At 49.7% G+C, this 20,463-nt stretch overlaps 1 protein-coding gene and 1 gene segment (V, D, J or C); both read right to left on the reverse strand.

Annotated features, from left to right (window-relative positions):
* The window catches only part of LOC134553834 (M1-specific T cell receptor alpha chain-like), a 225,863-nt gene that overhangs the window by 140,964 nt on the left and 64,436 nt on the right, over positions 1-20,463 (reverse strand). The gene's annotated exons all lie outside the window — the stretch shown is intronic.
* On the reverse strand, positions 16,960-18,755 carry LOC134553876 (immunoglobulin heavy variable 3-11-like). The segment is given in 2 exon segments: positions 16,960-18,029; positions 18,317-18,755. Coding segments are annotated over 2 exon segments (432 nt in total).

Consider the following 20,463-nt stretch of genomic DNA (forward strand, 5'->3'; position numbering starts at 1 on the left):
TTGTTTGCTGTCTTTGTGGTGTGTGTTCTTCTGTCACAGCTTAGGGTGTGTTGTTGTTCTGTAAGGCTGCAGACACAGGTACAGACCCCCAAGCTCCCTCATCAAGGCTCTGCCTGGCCATCAGACTTGAGGCTGTTCTTTCTGGAGGGCCAGAAGGGCATGAGCAAAGGAGAGCAGAAGAGGAGCCAGGTTTGCTGCTCCTCTGTGCCAGTGGGAAGTCAGGAATTATTTCTTCATGTTGTTTGGTTTCTGTGAGCTGATTTTGCTTTGATTATTCAACTCCCTTTATGTCAAAACACACATCTCCTCAGCCCTTTGTTTCTTTTGTTTCTCTCCCCCCTTGCAGTGAGTGTGACAGAGTGAGCAGCTATGTGGGGCTGAGCTGCCTGATGGGCAGGGCAGTAGGTGCCCACAACCTTGTCCTGTTCAGTTCTGAATGTCCTCAAGAATGGAACTTTTGGAGTCTCAGGTATTTCAACAGTGTCAGATCCCCCTTCAACATTTTCTTCTCCATGCTAAACTAACCCAGATCTCTCCCAGGCTTTCCTTCTATGTCAGCTGTTCTCTTCCTTATCTTCATAGCCCTTCATTGCATTTGTTTCCCTCTGTCCATGTCCTTCCCAGGCCTGGGGTCCCGGAAAGGGACACAGTAGTCCCCAGTCTCAGCAGTGCTGAAAATTCCTGAAGAGGATTCGCCCCCAGTGAGCAAGGAGTCAGGTCAACATGCCAGGAGGCTGAAGGGACAAACGAGGCTGGGGGAAACATGGGCCCACTGCTGAAGAGGATGGGGACCAGGTGACTCAGGACATGGGACAGGGCTGAGATCCTGAATGCTTTATTCACCTCAGGCTTCAGCAGCCAGACCAGCCTTCAGGAATTCCATTTCCCAGAGTCCAGGGGGGAGGCTGGAACCACGTACATTTACCTTCGCACAATCCATGACACTGAGCCCTTCTCTAGTCCATAATAAAAGACTTTGTCCAGAAGGTTCCCAGGGAAATCAGTGCTGAAAGCACAACGGAATGAAGAATGCACAACATCCACTCTCTCCTCACCCACCTAGACCCTTTGTCTCACTGTATGATGGAGGCAGATTGTGGAAGCTTGCTAAGCCTCTCCCCTGGAGGGATGTCCCTTGAATGGAATGTGACAAGTTCATCTCAACCCTCTCCCAAGAGATTCCCCTTAGCTGAGGCTGTTCTCCCTGCTCATGGTGACATCCCATCATGCTCTGATATACCCATGTAGATTCTTTCTAACCCATTGGTGTTCTCCCTTGGGTACCACCCTCACTTTCCCCTGTAACTACCCCAGCTCCTGCTCAGCTCAGGAGGGAGCTGTCATCCCTGGCCCCCTTTGCAGGGTGCTGGATAATAAAGGCTATCCCTGTGGCATCACCACACAGCGCGCCTGTCTCTGTCTGCGTGTCAGCCTGGGAGAACCTCGCAAGGCAGAGCTGAAATCACTGCTGAGAGCTGATCACTTGCAGCCTCTGGCTGCACCTTGCAGAGGTAGCCCAGTGGCCAGAGGACTGCCCAAGACCCCTGGAAGGCTGTCTCTTGTGAGACCTCACTCTTTGGGAAGGTTGTGGCATTCCAGGTTGGACCAACAGACCCCCATCTGGTCGTCATAGCTGTAAATGTGGCTAAGCACGATTTCCACTTCCCAAACCAAGCTGAGAGTCCCTGTGGAAAGAGGGCTGGGAGTCAAGGCAGGGCACCAAGGAAAGGTGAGACCCTGCTGGACAGGAGCCCAGGCAATGTGCACAAAACCTGCACTTCCCCAAACAGCCTGTGCAGTTCCCAGAACAGATCCTCCTGCACCATAAATGGGACCAGCCCTTCTACCACCCCTCCCTCCACTGCCTTTTAGTGCCACCAAGCCAGAGGGATGTTTCCTGCACCTGCCACTGCCTGACAAGGGCTCCGGAAGCAGCTGCTAGAATGAAATGCTGAGAGATCTGTCTTCTCCATCTGTTGGTTTTAGGTCAACTCTGCTGCAGAGCTGCTCCACAGTGACTCATCCCCACAGTAATATGTTCCTGCATCCCCTTGCTTTACTGCCAGTATCTCCAGTGTGGTCCTGGAACTCTCCACTCTTCCCTTAAAGCGATCCTGGAAACCTTCTGCATATTTATCACCCTCCATGTAAATCCATTCCAGAGCACCCCGTGGATCCTGACGGTACCAGTACATGAAGTAGAAGCTCCTATCATCTCGCTTTCTGATGCACTCGAAGGTGACTGCATTTCCCTCTTGCACAGTTACTTCCCTCAGATGCTGCTCCAAGATCACCTGCCCAGTGACTGCTGCAGAGAATAAGAACAAGCCACAGTCACTCCAAGATTCAGCAAAGGTCATGGCAATATTGGTTGGGCTTTGGAATGGCCCTGCACTAGTGGGAGGACAGAATGCTCCTCTTTGAAGGCAGCTGACACAGATGGGCAGAGCTGGTAGCAGCTATCAACGCTCACAAGGAAGGAGACTCCACATTTCCCTCCCTCCTTTTCCCTGTCTGACAGGAAGCTTTGTCTGATTTTTCCCAAAGCAGCAGGAAGGATTTGCACCATGGGTTGACAAATCCCTTTGTCCTTGCCAAAACAGCATGGTGAAGGACACACTCTCCTGTCCCTGAAACTGCTCTGGATGAGGCCAGGGAATACAGAGGCTGTCCCGGGCAATGGGCCTTGGTGCCTGTGCTGCCATCCTGCAGCTGGTCTGTGCCCCAGGGGCCGCAGTGGCCCAGGAGCAGTGCCCAGTGCCAGGGCAAAGCGCTGGGCCCCAAGAGCTGAGGGCAGCAGGGAGGTGCCCTGCGTGTGCCCAGGCTGCAGAGGAGGCAGCTTGGACGGAGGTGCCGAGCTCCCAGGCACAGGAGGAGCAGGGCTGCTCTGGCCGTGCTGCACAGGCACGGCTGGGCAGCTGGAGCCGGGCACAGGTGCGGCTGCAAGCGCTCAGCACCGCTCCTGGAGCCGTGCAGAGCACAGGGCCACGCTCAGCTCCTGGGGCCAGCAGCCCTTGCCCTCACTTACCTACAATGGGCAAGAAGCCCATGCACAGGGCACTCCACATGGCCAGCCGCGCTCTGCCTGGCCTCTCTCCACCTTCTCTGTGCCTGCACAGCAGCTCTGCCCACACCTGCCCTGCCTGTGCCTCTGTCACTGCACTCAGGCCCAGTGACCCCTGCTGGTCCCTCCCTCTGTCTGTGACAGCACTGACGGGGAGAGGTGGGGCAGCAGGAGCAGAGCTTGAAGCTGTTGGTTCTCTCCTGGGCCTGTCTCACCCTGTGTGCTCCCCATCTTTCTTTTCAGCTCTCTCCATATTCACACTTTCTGTCATCCTCTGCAAGTCCCTCAGGCTTGGTTTGGACTGGGTCAGTGGGAACATGAAATTTGTATATCCCATTCCTAAACCACAACAGCCTTGTTTGGCACCCAGTGTGGGGCATGAAGGGTTGAGAGAAGAACAGATCTGCCCCAAGTGGGTTGGAAACAAATCTGATCTAATCATGAGTTGTATGCGGTGTGGGGCCATGGGTGACAATGCTGGTTGGGCTGTTCCTGTGGCTGCAGTACCTAACCCTGTGTATGTTCCTGTAGGTGCTCCTCAGGATGATTTTGTGCGGGGCTGTGGGCATTGAGAAGGGGATTGGGAAGAGGACAGAAACTCTCAGCCTCTGGAGGTGATTCCTGTCAAGTGTTAGAGAAAGATATTCTCCCAAGGGTGATCTAGCAGTGTGCCCAAGCAGGTGGAACACCATGGCCACAGACTCTATTTGTCATCAAAATAAAACTGTATGAGTAAAATAGCTGTTAGAGCTGCCCACGTGAGGAAGGCTGGGGTGTCTCTGCTCTATCTCCTTGCAGGTTATGTTTGTATACAGGTCACAAAAGATGAAGTGCTGTGATTGTGGGAGGCTTTGGCATAGCCAGGAACCAAGGCCCTCCCTCCACACAGAAATCCCAGATTTGCTGTCTTTTCTCAAAGCTGTGCCTTGTAAAGACAGACATCCCCAGGGGTGCTGCGCTCCCCTGTCCTGAGCAGTTTTGCAGGGGAAGATCAGGTTCCCAATACTTCAGTTCACACCATATCCACTGACTGAAATATAAGGGACAGGGAGAAAGACAAATTGCCTTACAGTCACGTAATTAACCATCCTCCTAATGAGTTTCTATTAGGTCTAATTTTTTCAGGAACTTTTGAGCATTTCAGAACATAAAAAAAAGAGGTAGGTCAGAGTATGCCCAGCAGATGCAGGAATATGATTATGACATTGCATTTTTAATGCTGTATAAGAAAAGAGAAGGATTCAGCAGTACAGAAAGCTATTTATTATTGCCCATTCTCATGGAGTTCTTCACGATGCTTTCCTGTGTAAGCTCTTGGAAAGAGGTTCATTCCTTCAGGATGCTTTTAATGTTCTCTGCCACTGGAGAGAGCTCTCAGCATTTGGACTTGCTCAGCTGGGCAGGTGTCAGATATCACACTCTATGTGTGAGACTCACCAAGAGGGAGGAAAAATAAACAGTTTGTTCTAGAGGTGAAAATTTTCCTCAAATTACTTAAAAAGTGTAATTGAAGTTCATGTTGTGAGTGGTCTTGTCACTGAAACTTGGGGAAAAGCAAAAACTCTCCAACAGCATTATTTGGTGTTAGAGCATGAGGGCATTACTTTTTTCTGGCCAAGATGTTCAACAGAAATCATTTCATCCACACACTGCGTGGCTTATGCAGAGAAAATCCTTCCATCACAAAAGACTTTCACTGGATTTTTACTTATACAGTTAAAACCCAGGGAAATTCATGGGTTCAATATTCATTGATGCCAAGTTACTCAGGTGTAGTATTTGGTTTCCTATTGATCCCTTCACCTTCAGTGTTAATGTGATTGTCATTGTTTGTGCTCTTATCCCTCTTTCCCAAACCAGGTGTCTCTGACCATCCCAGGCTGATGTTTGGAGTTCGTTTTCACTTATGGTCATTATCTTTCTTGTACCTTCTTCACCACTCTCAGTCTGCTGGGATGTTAAACTCATCAGGCCTTGAATGCTGACACAGTTCTTTGGAATGAAACTTCAGTTCCTTTCCCCCTGAGCAAAGGTGAACAAAACACCTGACTAAAGGTATATAAACAAATTTTGAACTTCTTATAATTTCCCAAAGTATGAGAAAGTTTTCACAGCAAATTTGAGGTTGGAAGGGACCTCTCGAGGTGATTTGGTCTCCCCTGTTCTTGCAAGATTGTCAGGAGCTGTTTGCCAAGGACTATGTGCGGGTGGCTTTTGAACATCTCCAGGGTCAGTGGCTCAAGCCCTGGAGATGTTCAAAGGCTGTCTGATCACAATCAAATATGGACACCAATAATTCTGTAGGAGAACAGAGGTAGTACTGGTAAAATATACTGTACCAAAGAGTTCTGCTTGTAATCATCCTCCATGATTTTGGTATCATGAGATCCCTTACAGGACAATATTGTTTTTGGAGATTTCAGGATAATTCCACATGCAAACTTGTGTCATTTAGCAGAGGATATTTTAATGTGGAACACAGTTTCTCTACAAAACTTTCCTCAGCTGCTTGCAGCTGTAGATTCTGTCCTCCTCTGTGGAATTACGAACACTAACACAATCTTACTCTTGCACTGCACAAAAGCTCCCAGTTGTGGGGTTTCTTCCGGATGCAATTCAATTCCCCAGTCTTCTTAAGCTGCACGTTCTGCATTGCCAATGCAAAGTGAAAAGCCACTGCTCAGTGGGGGCAGTCTGGGACAGTGTCATGAAATGAGGGCTTTAGGTCAGTGAAACACTCACTGTCACAGGTGTCTGCAAAAGCAGGTTCAATACAAATTTGCCCAAGTGTGGCACAGTCTAACAGCAAGAAAGGGGTAGAGCTGTAAAAGGAAGTCCCTGCCATCGAGTCATGAGGTATAGAAAGGAGCCCCCTGCTTTCTAAACTCCTACTCATGGGATGTGTGGATGGATCCAATCCCAGACGTCATCTAGCCTTTATGACTAATGGATTATAACAGCACTTAATCATTAACCTTTCCCTCATGTCCATCTGATTCCACTGGTTTTGCCTAAGAGAATATTCGCAAAATATAAATCTGCCTGAGACATTAGGAAAAGGTGAGGAGTGCTTGAGAAAAAGGTTCTGGGTGTCATTGGAAAATCAGGATAAAAATGCTGGTGAACGGCTCCCTCTGATTTATGTCATGGTGTTAGAATGCACTCAGTGAGGATTTTCCTGCATTTGGATTTGCCATGCAAATTTCACAGAGCTTCTGCAAGGGCTCAGGGTCTTCTCTGGGGGTCTGCAAGGGCTCAGGGTCTGAGCTGAGCAAGCTGAGTGCAGCACACCTTGCTGTGTCCTCTGCAGAGGCTCTCTGGAAGCCAGCAGGAACTCAGCCAGGGGAGAAAAGCCTTCTTTCCCCTGCAGGATGTGGTTAATTTGTTTTTTCAAAAGCAGGGCAGGGTTAATCCTGCCTGGTGTGACTGAGTCAGAAATGGTGACCACAGCATCCTGCCTGTAGCTTGTGAGAGGGCCTGAGCTGGGGAAGGTTTTTGCTGAGCTCTGTTAGGTCAGAACCAAGTTGCTATGGGAAATATCACTCCATCAAACCACCTGATATTATTTTTGGTGGCCCCTTCCTCCTATCACTGAGTGCAAAACAACAGCAGGGTTTCTTCTCTGCTGAGATGAGCCTTTTCCTCCCTCATGCCTTCAGCAAGGACTCTCCTCACTGAGGCTCTTGAATGTCCCAGAGAGACCCTTCCCTGCACAGAGTCTACAAAAGACAAATCCAGACAACAGGAAAGCTGCATTTTCAAAGCTGTGTTTCTAATTCCTTTTGTCTTTAGTTGTGATGTATTTCAGCAACGTCCATTCCAGCTTCAGAAGAAAAAGCACAGAAAACCCACAGAAATTTGGCCAAGTACAACTTTATTTTCATCATTACTGCAGAAACCTAAAATGCACATAAGAGATATTTGGCAGAAGAATTACAGGCTTGATAAAGAGATGAACATTATCTGGATGAATTGAATCACTTCAGATCCTACACAGCTCTTCTCATCTGCAGTACACATTTACTGTTATTAAATCTAACCCAAAGCTACAAATGGCCACTACTGGCCTTGAATTCCCTCAGCAGTAATCCTCCAGTTGCACAGGCAGGATACACAACATGCCAGGGAAAGGTGCTTTTTAAAGGCCAAGTATGTAGAGTGAGCATTGGAGTTTTCAAAGCTGTTGAAGCAGATTGGACACTTGTGTGCAAATGCCAGACGAGTGAGGAGATCTGCTTAGCAGGAGCATGAGGATAAATGCACTCTCCTCAGTTCTCAGAGGAGAGGAAACATCAAAAGCACTTAAAACTCTCCAGTGTCAATCAGCTGGCCTGGCAGGAGTGATGAGTGATCAGTGTCTTCAGGGGAAGGTGCTGCCTTGTGTCCTGGCTGGTTTCTGTCAGCAGCTCTGCCCTGCTTGTTCAAGCCCCTTGTGCTGCAGGTTCACGTTCTTTGCTGCTCTTCTTCGGGTTCCTCTTGCCTTCATTCCCCATGTCTGAAAGAGCAAAGGGAGGTTTAAACTACATTTAATGAAATTCAGCCCATGAACCACTCTTTGATAGCTGTGTGCTCCCTTACCTCAGCAAAGAAACAACTTGATACTCATGAGGGTGTTGAAGGTGATGCTCTTTGCCAGCAGGACTCGCAAACCCAACACAGCCATGGACAGCATGTTCACTCTGTGCCCTTCAGCATCTGCTCAGTGACCAGAAAAGAGGGGAGAGATCATGGTCAGGGTTGTGATGTGGTGACCTTGGCAGAAGGTGGGAAAAACCACAGGTGACAGGTTAAGGGAAAGGAAGAGCAGCAAAGGAACAGACAGTAGAGAACATGGCAACAACAGGAGAGCCCAGGGTCTGTCTCCAGTGCCTTTTTACTTCCTGGGCTTGTGTGTAACTGCAGGAGCTACCTTAGAACAGCAGCTTGTGTGTGCTGAATATGTTGTGTTCTCCCCTGGAGAAAATACATTTCCTTGCCTTTATGCCCCAGAGAGCAATGTAACTTGCCAACCTGTTTGGGTGACTCACCTTGTGCTGAGGGCTTTGTGCTGTTGCAAACCCTCTCACTGGCCCCTGTTCCTGGTTCTTCAGCCTCCTCTTCTGTAGTGTAAAAAAGAAAAGGCATTTTAAACTATATCCATGTTTTCTACAGGATTAAAGAAATGTTCATGTGGCATTTCCTGTAGGACCTTGAGGGATGTTGGGGCCCATATGATGAATCATTAATTCCGTCATTAATTTGAGGAGACAATTTCTCCATGTAGTTGCAGGAAACAGAAGAATTCCTGCACTGTTTTAGTTTCCATTTGAATGAGCTTCAGGACTACAAAAACTGACCCACAAAATATAACCATTTATTTAGTTAAAGCAGCCTCACAACACTCGTGATCTTTAATATTTTCTAGCTTTTGGAAAGGCTGTTCCAGCTGGTGCTGCAGCATTTTTGCTGCCACAGGATAACATATTTAATCATAAGGAAATTCACATTTTGAACAAACAGATCATGTCTTCCCTCTTCTTTGCAAAATAAGGTCTCCCCAAGTAATTAAATAGTGGAACCCATTTCTTTCAGATGCTTTGAAACATCTTTCAGCTCTCCCTGCTGAACTACCAAATGTGTCTCTCATTCCTGCTGCCTTCCCAGGGCAATGGTGTCAGGAGGAGAACACAAAGCCCCACAGGCCACTGTCTCCAGACACAGGTGACAGCTGTGACACCAAACCCTACCTGTTTGTGTTGTTATTGTGCTGTTGTCGAATTTGGCCGTGCAGGTCACCTCTGTGTCTTTTGTCACATTGACCACTTTGATTGCATTGTACAACCCCTCTGGTGTCAAAATGGACGTGCTCTGTTTATATACGACCTCCTTAGAGGGCATCTCCAAGCTGATGTCCTTTGTAAGGAAGTTCCTTGCCAAACAAGCTGCTTTCCCCTTGCTGCCACCTTCTTCGAATTTCTTGGATTTCATCACAATGACTTGAGGGACAGAAGTGTTTCGAATGTCTGTAAAGAAAAGCACAGTTTGTACAGGATTGATTTTACTGTAGGCTTGCCCAAATGACCAAAAATTCACATATACTCCAGCTGTGACTAATTTGTAACATCATCAACCACTGTCTTTTATGTCATTATTCTTTGTCAATAGAGGTACAAGTAACAAAAGGAAATTGCTTAAACTCACATCCTGCTGTCTTACAAGAAATGTATCATCGTCAAAAGAATTTGGCAGCCAACATATGATTGTGGCATCACAATTTCTTTTTTAAAGACATACTTTTACCTCTAAGTTTGGCCCTAAATGGAAAGTCAAGGGCGATCTGAAAAAACTATGTCAGGACTTAACTCGGGTTAACAATCTGATTTCAAGTAAAAACGTGGAACGGAACAGAATCATCCAGCAGCCTTCCTTGCCAGAAAGGGCTCAGCTTATGAAAGGCTGACACATCCACAATGATCCTGAGGGGTCTCTTGGGTAAAGAGAGGTGCATTAGAGTTTTCATTTTGCATGGTGTCTGCCTTGCAGTCAGGTCAAGAGATCCCTCAGGTCTAACATTTTGTTCATCCCAGAGTAATGATGGAACTTTGATCAAGGGGCTCTGATTTTACACCCTTTCCCCATCAGCCCTATGCCACCACTGTGAGGATCTGAGGTGAAAGCCAAAGGGTGCTCAGCCAGAACTTCATGCGATGGCTCTCCTGATCAAACAGGCAGAACCACACACTTGTCCACACCTACAGCAACCAGACACCCAAGAGAAATCCAACATTTCCTTCCCAGGTGTTGTACCATGGTTGGCCAGAGCCTGTCAGTCCTGTGCATTCTGTGTTCTCTAAGAAGACCTTGAAAGGCTTTTCATGTGGGCTCCTCTCCAGGCTTTCCCAACAGACACAATACAAACAAGCTGCTTCTCTGCAATAACCCCCTGGGCTATCATCAGCAAGAAATCATGTACACAGTGCAATTGTAGTTCAGAGAGGAGAGGATTTCTTTTATCTGACCCCAGAAGCCTCACCTGAGTCCCACTAGTTTGCATTACCTTACAATACAGCCGTGAATTCCTGCCACTGCTTGGTTCTGGAAGGGATTTGTGTTTTATGTTCTGACAATTTATTTGGACAGAAAGTTGTACTTCTTCACTTCAGTCTTATGAAATCACAGGAAGAGCTCTATATTACAGAAAATAATGGGCCTTAGCATTCTCAAAGGTATCTGGAATAATCCAGTCTGACCCAAAAGGAAAACCTGCTCTGTCCTTAACTGAGCCCTCAACAGAATATTCCTGGAGTATCCCACACAAACACTAATGGTTGCTATTTTATGTCATTTTGATTTTGGTAATTTACAAAAGATTGAATAATGCAATATTTGTGTTCTAAATACATTTCAATGCATATTAGTAGCTCCAGAAGGAATTCAAAACCAAAACGGGGAGGTTTCTCACATCTTGGAAATTTTGCCTTCTACTTAATCCGTATTTCAGGAGACTCAGAGGGACTTTGATACTTAATGCTCAACATTTTTTACTGTCCAACAGAATCCCAGAGTCTCTGTGCAGCTCTGAAAATATCCTGTCTTTAGAAAAACACTGAAGAGCATGGAAAGAAGAGGTCTCTCTCCAGAAAGATATCTTTGCATTCCTTTGCCCGTTTGGAATTGGAAGTGCACCAAGATTGTTCCTAAATACACATTTATTCACATGCAACTTATCCTACAGATATAGACAGGTACTAGGCAGCACCCAGGGCTGCCCATGTCTTTGTGGAAGGTGACCAGGAGTAAAATAACATGGGGTGTTCCTGCAGCACTTTGAAGATCTGCAGACCTCTGAAAGCACAGCAGCAATTCCTGAGGGATCCACCTGAATCTTTACGATAACACAGATCAACATCACAAATCACTTTGCCACTCCAACATTCACATTCCCATAGAAAAGCTTGGAGTGACATTCATCTTCATCGTACATCATGGAATTCCAAATAAGGATACATATAACTGAACCTTCTTATACTCCCTGCTCACCACATTGGTCTTTTCAGAACCCACAAAACTCGGGAGACAATTGTCTTTCATTCCAGGAGCTCTTGGATATGAGGCTCTTGTGAGAATTTAAGCCCAAGGCTGTTTAACCTCCTTCCTCCTCTGTCCTCAGGGCAGTGGAATTACTTACCTGGGGACACTGTGAGTGTGGTGCCAGTGTCAAACCAGAACTTCTCCAACCAGGCAGTTACAGATCTGTCTCCAAACTCCTCACCACTGTCAGCTCTTCACTGAGCTCTGCATTCCTGCCCCAGGTCAGTCAGTGGCTAAGTCCACTGGGGAACTGGACACTTGACAGGAGATTGGAGCCAGAGTGCTGCCCAAACTGGGAATCCATTATCCCATGCTAAGTAGTGCCCTGCTGGTGTTTGGGGATCATGGGATAATGGTGCTATGCAGAGTGAGCCCAGTTGTTGCTGGGAAACCTTCCTGAGCAGGTCCAAGCTGAGGATTTGGCTTGAAAGCCTGGCTGGAGAGCGAGTGCACTCAAGGCATTACTGCAGCTGAAAAATCTTACAGTGAACCCAAACCATTAAACTCTTTTTAACACTCCCACCTCAATTTTAATGAAGTTTTAGAAATAAAAAATGTCACTTACTTGGTAGAACTGTGAGAGTTGTCCCCGGTCCAAATGTAAGCTTAGCTCTTAACACACTGTGAAGACTTATTCCAAAAACTCACTCTTTCCTCATGGTGTTCAGAAGTGTTGTAAATACAGGAGATGAAAAGCCAGACATTAGTCCGAATAAATTCATGAGTGCAAGCCCATGAGAGACTCCAGAGGTACATTTACTCCCAAAACTGGCAAATGAAGAATGTGAATTGAATAGATCAATGATTTCCATTAGCTTGATTGCGTACAGAATTTTCACTTCTCCCATTCTTCCACTTTTAGAACCTCCATGAGCTCTTTTATCTTTCCAAGGTAAAAGACAATATAGAAAGAATGTTCTATTTTCTTCTTAATCATTACAGTCACCCATGTCCTTTCTCTCCCAAAATATCTCACCTTTTTTCCCTCTTTTTGTTTTTGTACAGGTCTCTATGCTGTTTATATCATTGTGCTACTTCAGCCCCGAACACAGTGATATATTTCATAGCAAAAACTGTCTCTGTGCCACTAAACAGAATTTTGGATTATACAGGCAGTCACATGACTTCTTCAGTGGTTTGAGACCAAACATACCACAGGAAAAAACACTATATCGCTTTCAAGGAAGGATCTAAAATAACACCAAAAAGGTTGAAGTGTAAATGAGAACTTGGGGATTACATGGCACCTCTGAAAAGTCTGAGGGAGTTAAGTTGCTTACAAAGGAGGGAAATAATCAATACTTGCTGTGTTTTTCAGAGCATTTCTTCCAAGGCACTCTATTCCACCTACTTCTCTTTCTTGTGCATACTCATGATAGTGTCATGGGAGTCAAGGGACATAGCAGGGTGGCTCTGGGGATGTTGGGAGGAACGGATTAGAAGCATAAGACCTAGGAGGATCATAAATTTCTCAAGTGACCTTCCAGCTGATGGCCCAAGTCCCTCTCCAGCTCTCTTGGAGCCCCCTAAGCACTGGAAGGGGCTCTGAGGTCTCCCCAGAACCTTCTCCTCTCCAGAGTGGGCACCCCCAGCTCTCTCAGCCTTTGAGTTCTAACTCTGCAGGCTGGAGGCAGAGCTCACCTGATAGGGAAGAAAAAGGCGATGCCTTCTTGGGACAAAATGGACATTTCTGGGCTCTGGTCCTCATGGGGTGCTTGAAGTGTCTCAAGTGCCTGATGGCAGGACAGCACAGCCAAGCACACACACTCAGGAGTTTACTGGAGTGTGCTGATGCAAACTTGCTGACACAGGTGGCTGGAGAGCTGGACCTCCTTCTTGCCAGTGAGGAAGAATTGATGGATGTGAGGTGGTTGGGGCAGCCTTGGCTGCAGTGACCATGCACTGTTTGAGCTCAGGACTCAGGGAGAAGAGAGCAATGCAAAACCAGGAGTGGAGCCCTGGGCTTCAGGAGAGCAGAATCTGGGCTCTTCAGGGATCTTCTGGGAGGAATCCCATGGGTTGTGGTCCTGGACAGAGGAGGGCTCTAGGAGAGCTGCTCCTTTTCAGAGATTAGCTCCCTGAACCTCAAGAAGGGTTCCTCTTGACAAAGCAGTAAGTCAAGCATCGTGTCAGAAGGCCAAAATGATGAAAAATGGATTCCTGAATAAATTCATAAAGGGTAAATACAAAGCAACCACAGATGAATCAGTCCCTCTTCTGATATCTGTAGTGGACAGAGTTTTTGTAGGAAGTGCCATTTCTGGTGTCCAGGTCTTGTTCTTCATGCATCTGCTTCTGGCTATTGTTGGATCTGAAATTAAAAGGATCTTAGTTGTTACTAAAATCCTCCTGTGTGCTCTGAGACAAAGAGAAGAACATAATGATGAATTTAAATGAAAATACCTAAATACAGAAGGATCCTGCCCCCTTCCTCAACTGGAGCTAGCACATCAAATGTTTAAAATGACCTGTTTGCAAGAGCCAAGTTCTCAGGCTGAATGTTGAAGAAATTGGTCTTGGAAAAGTAGGAGGGGATTTCTGGTGTTTGAGTAATTCTGGGAATCAAATTGGTGTATGTGCACAGAGTTGTCTGAGGAAAAATAGACGAGGCAGGGCCACCATGTTTCCCCCTTCAAGAGATGGGAGGGAGACAGTTTGTGTGTGGTGGTTCAGTTGTTTTCAGTCACTGTGGTATGTAGCTCTCACTGTGCTAGATGGTTCTACAAAAACATTTGTGGGTTTTTTCAGTGCCAGGTGGTGTCTCCTCTTTCATGTCTTTGAGGAGCTCCCTTTTGCTTTCCTGTCCCTCTGCCCTGCTCTACTTCTGAACATCCAACACTGTTCCAGAGGATTCTCTACAGTAAAAGTAATGTTATCATCCTTTCTTTTTTTGGCAGAGTGGACAGTTAGTGTTAACCTCACTAAAATATTGCTCTGACATAACAGCACTCTGGAAGCCACAGCAACACATCTCCATCATCCCATGGCTCTGCAGCCAAGGCACAGAGGAGAAATGAGACCATGCTGGACATGGGCCCAGGCAATGTGCACTAAACCTGCAGTTCTCAAAACAGCCTGTGCAGTTCCCAGAACAGATCCTCCTGCACCATAAATGGGACCAGCCCTTCTACCACCAATCCCTTCACTGCCTTTTAGTGCCACCAAGCCAGAGGGATGTTTCCTGCACCTGCCACTGCCTGAGAAGGAGCAGCTGCTAGAAAGGAATGCTGAGAGATCTGTCTTCTCCATCTTCTGGTTTTAGGTTGACTGTGCACCAGAGCTGCTCCACAGTGACTCTGCTCCACAGTAATATGTTGCTGCATCCCCTTGCTTTGCTGCCAGGATCTGCACTGTGAATCTGTTCTTATATCTATCCAATGATCCTCTAAAGCGATCTCGGAAGCCTTCTCCATAGGCGTAACCATCCCTGGAAATAAATTCCAGAATGACCAGTGGGCGCTGACGGTACCAGTACATAAAAAACCTTCTCATATCATCTCTTCTCATGAGGCAATGAAAAGTGACTCCATTTCCCTCTTGCACAGTCATTTCTCTCAGATGCTGCTCCACAGTGGTTGCACCAGTAAGTGAGAAGACTGCAGAGAGCAAGAACAAATCATGATCACTTCAAGATTCAGCAAAGGTCAGGGCAATGCTGGTGGGGCTTTGGAATAGACCTGCACCAGTGGGAGGACAAAATGCTCCTCTTTGAAGGCAGCTGAAAGACATGTGCAGAGCTGGTAGCAGCTATCAACGCTCACAAGGAAGGACACTCCACATTTCCCTCCCTCCTTTTCCCTGACAGGAAGCTTTGCCTGATTTTCCCCAAAGCAGCAGGAAGAATTTGCACCATGGGCTGACAAATCCCTTTGTCCTTGCCTAGACAGCATGGTGAAGGACCCACTCTCCTGTCCCTGAACCTGCCCTGGATGAGGCCAGGAAAGACAGAGGCTGTCCCGGGCAATGGGCCTTGGTGCCTGTGCTGCCATCCTGCAGCTGGTCTGTGCCACAGGGGCCGCAGTGGCCCAGGAGCAGTGCCCAGTGCCAGGGCAAAGCGCTGGGCCCCAAGAGCTGAGGGCAGCAGGGAGGTGCCCTGCGTGTGCCCAGGCTGCAGAGGAGGCAGCTTGGACGGAGGTGCCGAGCTCCCAGGCACAGGAGGAGCAGGGCTGCTCTGGCCGTGCTGCACAGGCACGGCTGGGCAGCTGGAGCCGGGCACAGGTGCGGCTGCAAGCGCTCAGCACCGCTCCTGGAGCCGTGCAGAGCACAGGGCCACGCTCAGCTCCTGGGGCCAGCAGCCCTTGCCCTCACTTACCTACAATGGGCAAGAAGCCCACGCACAGGGCACTCCACATGGCCAGCCGCGCTCTGCCTGGCCTCTCTCCACCTTCTCTGTGCCTGCACAGCAGCTCTGCCCACACCTGCCCTGCCTGTGCCTCTGTCACTGCACTCAGGCCCAGTGACCCCTGCTGGTCCCTCCCTCTGTCTGTGACAGCACTGACGGGGAGAGGTGGGGCAGCAGGAGGAGAGCTTGAAGCTCTTGATTCTCTCCTGTGTGTCTCTCATTCTGCATGGTGCAAGAACAGACTTTGTTTGGCAGGAAATGCTGTGGTGGGCAGAAGGTGAGGTGTCTCTGAGCCGGCCAGCCCTGGCCTTTCTCTCTGGAAGTTTCAAAGCCTGCTGCTGGGACTTAGGGAGATTACTGGGGAGGCTGTCAGGTTGTCCTTCTCCTGGCCCACAGGCCTTGCCTCTGCTGAGCTGCTGTTCCAACATGGGACACCCCAGGATCTCCGCTCAGCTTGGCCAGGGCACCCTGAAGCCAAAGTGCTCCTCACCCTGCTCCCTGCACTCTGGCCCAGCACCCTACTCGCTCCCCAGTGATGAGCCTGCTGCTGCTGCCTCTTCCTGTCAAAGCCCTCCCGCACCCCTGCCCATCAGCAAAGGCAATCCAGGAGTGTGCAGGGGCCAGGCTGCTCAGCAGAGCCAGGACACTCCCTGCCCTGTGTCCTCCTCCTCAGCAGGAACCCAGGGCTCTTCCTAGCACCATAGGAGGGGACAGCTCTGAGCCCTGACAGTGTCATTGTCCTGACTGCAACCACCCTGCTGGGGAGCATTGCCCCACTCCAAACTATTCATCCACTGTCTGCATCCTTACCCTCCTCCCTCTTTCCCTGGTACTTGGACCTGATACCTTGTGGTGTGGATTGTTAGGACAGGGGTAGAAAACTGGAAATGAAGAGGGTAGAGAAGCGCACAGAGAATGGGGGCTTGAGGCTGTGAAAAGAAGCAGTTGGGTGCACAGCCACATTTGTCTAGTCTGGAAAAAAGGAGGCCAAGGGCCTCATCCTTCTCTCAGCCTCTCTAGGAGGGGAAGGGGAGAGGGATGTTCTCCCTGGTACACAGTGATAGGTCGTGTGACAGTGGCCAAGTGCTGCATCAGAGTAATTTTAGGCTGGATATTAGCAAGCATTTCTTCACGAGAGAGCAGTGAAACATCAACACAGGCATCCTAGGGAGATGGTCCATGCCCCAAGCATGTCAGTGTTTAAGAAATGTTTGGACAATGTCATTTGAAACATACTGTAACTTCTGTTCAGCCCTGAAAGACATTCAGCAATTGGACTAGACAGTCATTGCAGCTCCCTTTAAATGGAAAAGTCCTTTTTTCTCTCCCTCATGCCTTCCACTTTTCTTCCCAAAGAGCACCCAGGACCAATGGGACCCCAATTCTCTGACCCCAGGCACAGCCCCCTCACTGACTCTCCCGTTGCATGGGCTGGGACCCACGTGAACACGCAGGAGGGGAGGAAGCTGGTGTACTTCAGGCACACCCCAAGTGTCTCTCGCTGTGGTCCCTCCAGGGTGCAGTAATTGAGTGCACTGTCCCCCAGCTCCAGCCTGCAGAGGGTCAGAGTCCCAGAGCTGTGGTCAGCCTGGCAGGAAAAGCTCCTATGGGCAGAAGGGGCTGTGTGGCTGTAGGAGCCTCCATGGCCCTGGCACTGCAGCAGCTACTGCAGGGGCTCACCAGGATGCTGCAGATGCCAGGCCACGTAAATACAGGAGGCTGTAAGTGCAATGGAGGGTCCCAGTGTTCCCTGCTGGCCACCACACTGCAGAGCTTCTTGCTTGGATCTCAACACCTTGACATGCACCTGAATGAAAATCAGGCCCACTGCATCACTGCTTTGCTCTCAGTGGTGCAAGGAGATGGCTCCCACAAGGGTTAATGAAGCTGGCAAAGGGGTTCTGAATGCTGAGGAACTTCAAGTGCCCCAATTAGAAGGAAATCAAGAGAAGGCAGAGAGCAGCCGGAGCCAGGAAGAATGACCAGGGTGGAGAATGAGAGAAGCCCTTGGAACCACCTCGACAGAATAAACCACTGTGCTTGGGATTTCGGAGAGGCCATATGCCGTTGTGGTGAAAGGAGCTCTGAAAGATGGCCAGAACCAGCCGCAGTGCACAGTGATGGCCTGGATTCCTTGGGAACAGCCCTGAGCTACCCCAGAACTGTCCATCTCCAAATCTCACAGACCCTGCTCCAGGCCCCAGCAGGTTTGTGTTAAAGCACAGCTGGATTTCCTGTCTCCGTGTGGAGCGCCACAGAAGTACCGGGCAGAGTCCTGGGGGCCCAGGGCCCGCAGGGCCAACCATGACTTGGACCGGGAATTGTCTCTGGACACCAAGGCTCGACCCTCCATCGCTCGTGCACTTTGCTTGACAGAGGAAGAAGTGCTGATAAAGGACACCCACTCCAGGCTGCCTCCGGGAGCCTGACGGTACCACCAAATATCATATCTATCAAAGGGGAATACGGACCCGTGGCAGGACAGGGTGACGGAGTCCCCGGCCGCTCGCAGCCCTCCGCCGGCCTCCTGCAGCCTCAGCTGTGCCCGGAGCCCTGCGGGAGAAGAGCGCAGCAATCGGGCAGGGCGTGACCGCGGACCGAGGGCGGTGTCCCGGGGTCCCGGTGTCCCCGGCCCGGCACAGCCACAGCCGCCAGCCCCGGCCCACAGCCCCTGGCGCTGTGTCTGCCCCGGCCTTTGCCCGCCTTCCCGACCCTACCTCTGCTCCTGTCCTTTCCCCGTCTCCGCCCTTGTCCCCGTCCCTCTTCGTGCTCCTGCCCGTCCCTGTCGCTGTCCCTCCTTCCCCCGGCCGGGCTCGCTGCCCTCCCCGCCCGGCTCTCACCTGCGGGCCACACGGCCAAGGCCAAGGCCAGCAGCCACGGCCCCGGCCCTGCCGCCATCGTGCCCGGCCCCGGCTCCGCGGCAGCCGCACAGGAGCCGAGCGGGGCCGCGCTCGGGCCGCTCCCGCCCGGCCCCGCCTCGCCGGGGCAGCGCCGCCGCCTCTGCCCGCCCCGACACTCCCGCCCCGGGCCCGGGCCCGCGGCCCCGCCGGGCACGGGCAGCGCCGGCCGCGGCCGGGCCCGCGCACAGAGCGGCGCTGCTCTGATGGCGCTTCGGGAGCGCCTTCTGCCACACGGGCCCGAGCGCTTCGTGGCCAGCGCGCCCAGAAATTGGCCCTCGGAGCACAGAAGGTCACTGCCGTCCGCGCCTGCCTCAGGCCAAAGGCTGCCAGCACCTGAGGGAGGTGATGCCTCTCCTCTCTTCGGCACTGCTGAGGCCACACTCAGGTACTCGGGTCACATCTGGATTGCCCCTACAGGAGGCAGTTGGATCTGTTGGAGAGAGGCCACCGAGGGGCCATGAAGACGATAATGGCACTGCAGGATCTCTTGTATGAGGAAAGGCTGAGGGAGCTGGGACTGTTTTCTGTGGAGCAGAGAAAGCCTGGGGTAGGGGAGCGGCAGATGTTCCCTCAACAATGGATAGAAATACAGAGAGGTTTGAAGAGAATAGTTGGGGTTGGAAGTGAAATGTAAAGGTCATCTAGTCCAGCCCTCCTGCTATGATCATGGATAAATGCAAGTTGATCAAGCTGCTCAAGACCTGCCCAATCTCTTTTCAGGTTTGGAGCAGATACAATTTCTCAGGACCATCTTTTCCATCACCCTAAATTCAAACAACTTCTTTTGTGCATCTGCCTTCTTTTTGTGTCAAACTCTTCCCCTTTGTCCAGTCACTGCAGACTGAGTAAAAAACATCTGTGGCCATGTTGCTCTGAAGTCGACTTTGTAGAAGTGAGGCATCTTCAAAACTCCCCCCTTCTGTGATCCTGTAAAAGGCTCTCAGGCACACTCATGTCTGTGTTGCTGGAATGGGCCAGGGGAAAACCGACTTTGCCACCTCAGTCAGTTGTTTGTCACCTGAGCAGGGACACAAGGACGCTGAGCAGAGAATCACAGAGGGAATTTATTCTTTTATACTTTGCCTAAGGTGTGCCCTCACCTAGTCCATGGCAGATCCTGCTGCAGAGAAAAGCAGGTCAGATCTGTGCCTGATCAGCAACTCTTGCTCACGTAATCCCTGAGTGCTCGTCCTGAGCTGGATCCGTACACCCTGGTCCCATGCTGGTCAGTGGTCAGTGGTACAGGAAAGTTCATTCTTCAAAACCCTGGCCCCATGCCGGGGCTGAAATTTCTCTTGATTCTGGCTGATTCCACTTCTGGACATGGTTCAGTGTCTGGTTTCATTGAAGGATAAATCATCTACTGGTTTTCTCTTGTGATGGGGCATTCTGAGCTAGGAAGCTGAGCCTGGAGGTTGGTGATCATGACCAACCAGCCCTGAGGTTAGAGCTCAGTTATGATATTTGGTGGTACCAGGCTCTGCTCCTTCTCTTAAGCAGGAGAAGATTGCAGTTAGTCCTTGCCTTTCTCAGCTTTTTTTCACTGAGGACTTCCAGAAACCACTTGTGCTACAGCAGTGTTGAGGACAACCCTGTGTCCTCCTCAGGCTGAAGGTTTCAAAGGTGGAAAGGAACAGGGAAATCTGCAAATGGTACAAAAGGGATTTGGGGTGGGTAAACAAGAGACACACAGAGGAGTGAGGAGACCTATTCAGCATGGGTTTATTTTCTGTATTTCTGTTGTTTGCTGTCTTTGTGGTGTGTGTTCTTCTGTCACAGCTTAGGGTGTGTTGTTGTTCTGTAAGGCTGCAGACACAGGTACAGACCCCCAAGCTCCCTCATCAAGGCTCTGCCTGGCCACCAGACTTGAGGCTGTTCTTTCTGGAGGGCCAGAAGGGCATGAGCAAAGGAGAGCAGAAGAGGAGCCAGGTTTGCTGCTCCTCTGTGCCAGTGGGAAGTCAGGAATTATTTCTTCATGTTGTTTGGTTTCTGTGAGCTGATTTTGCTTTGATTATTCAACTCCCTTTATGTCAAAACACACATCTCCTCAGCCCTTTGTTTCTTTTGTTTCTCTCCCCCCTTGCAGT

Source organism: Prinia subflava, chromosome 8 (genome assembly GCF_021018805.1).
Source record: "Prinia subflava isolate CZ2003 ecotype Zambia chromosome 8, Cam_Psub_1.2, whole genome shotgun sequence".
In the NCBI taxonomy this organism is placed as follows: domain Eukaryota; kingdom Metazoa; phylum Chordata; class Aves; order Passeriformes; family Cisticolidae; genus Prinia; species Prinia subflava.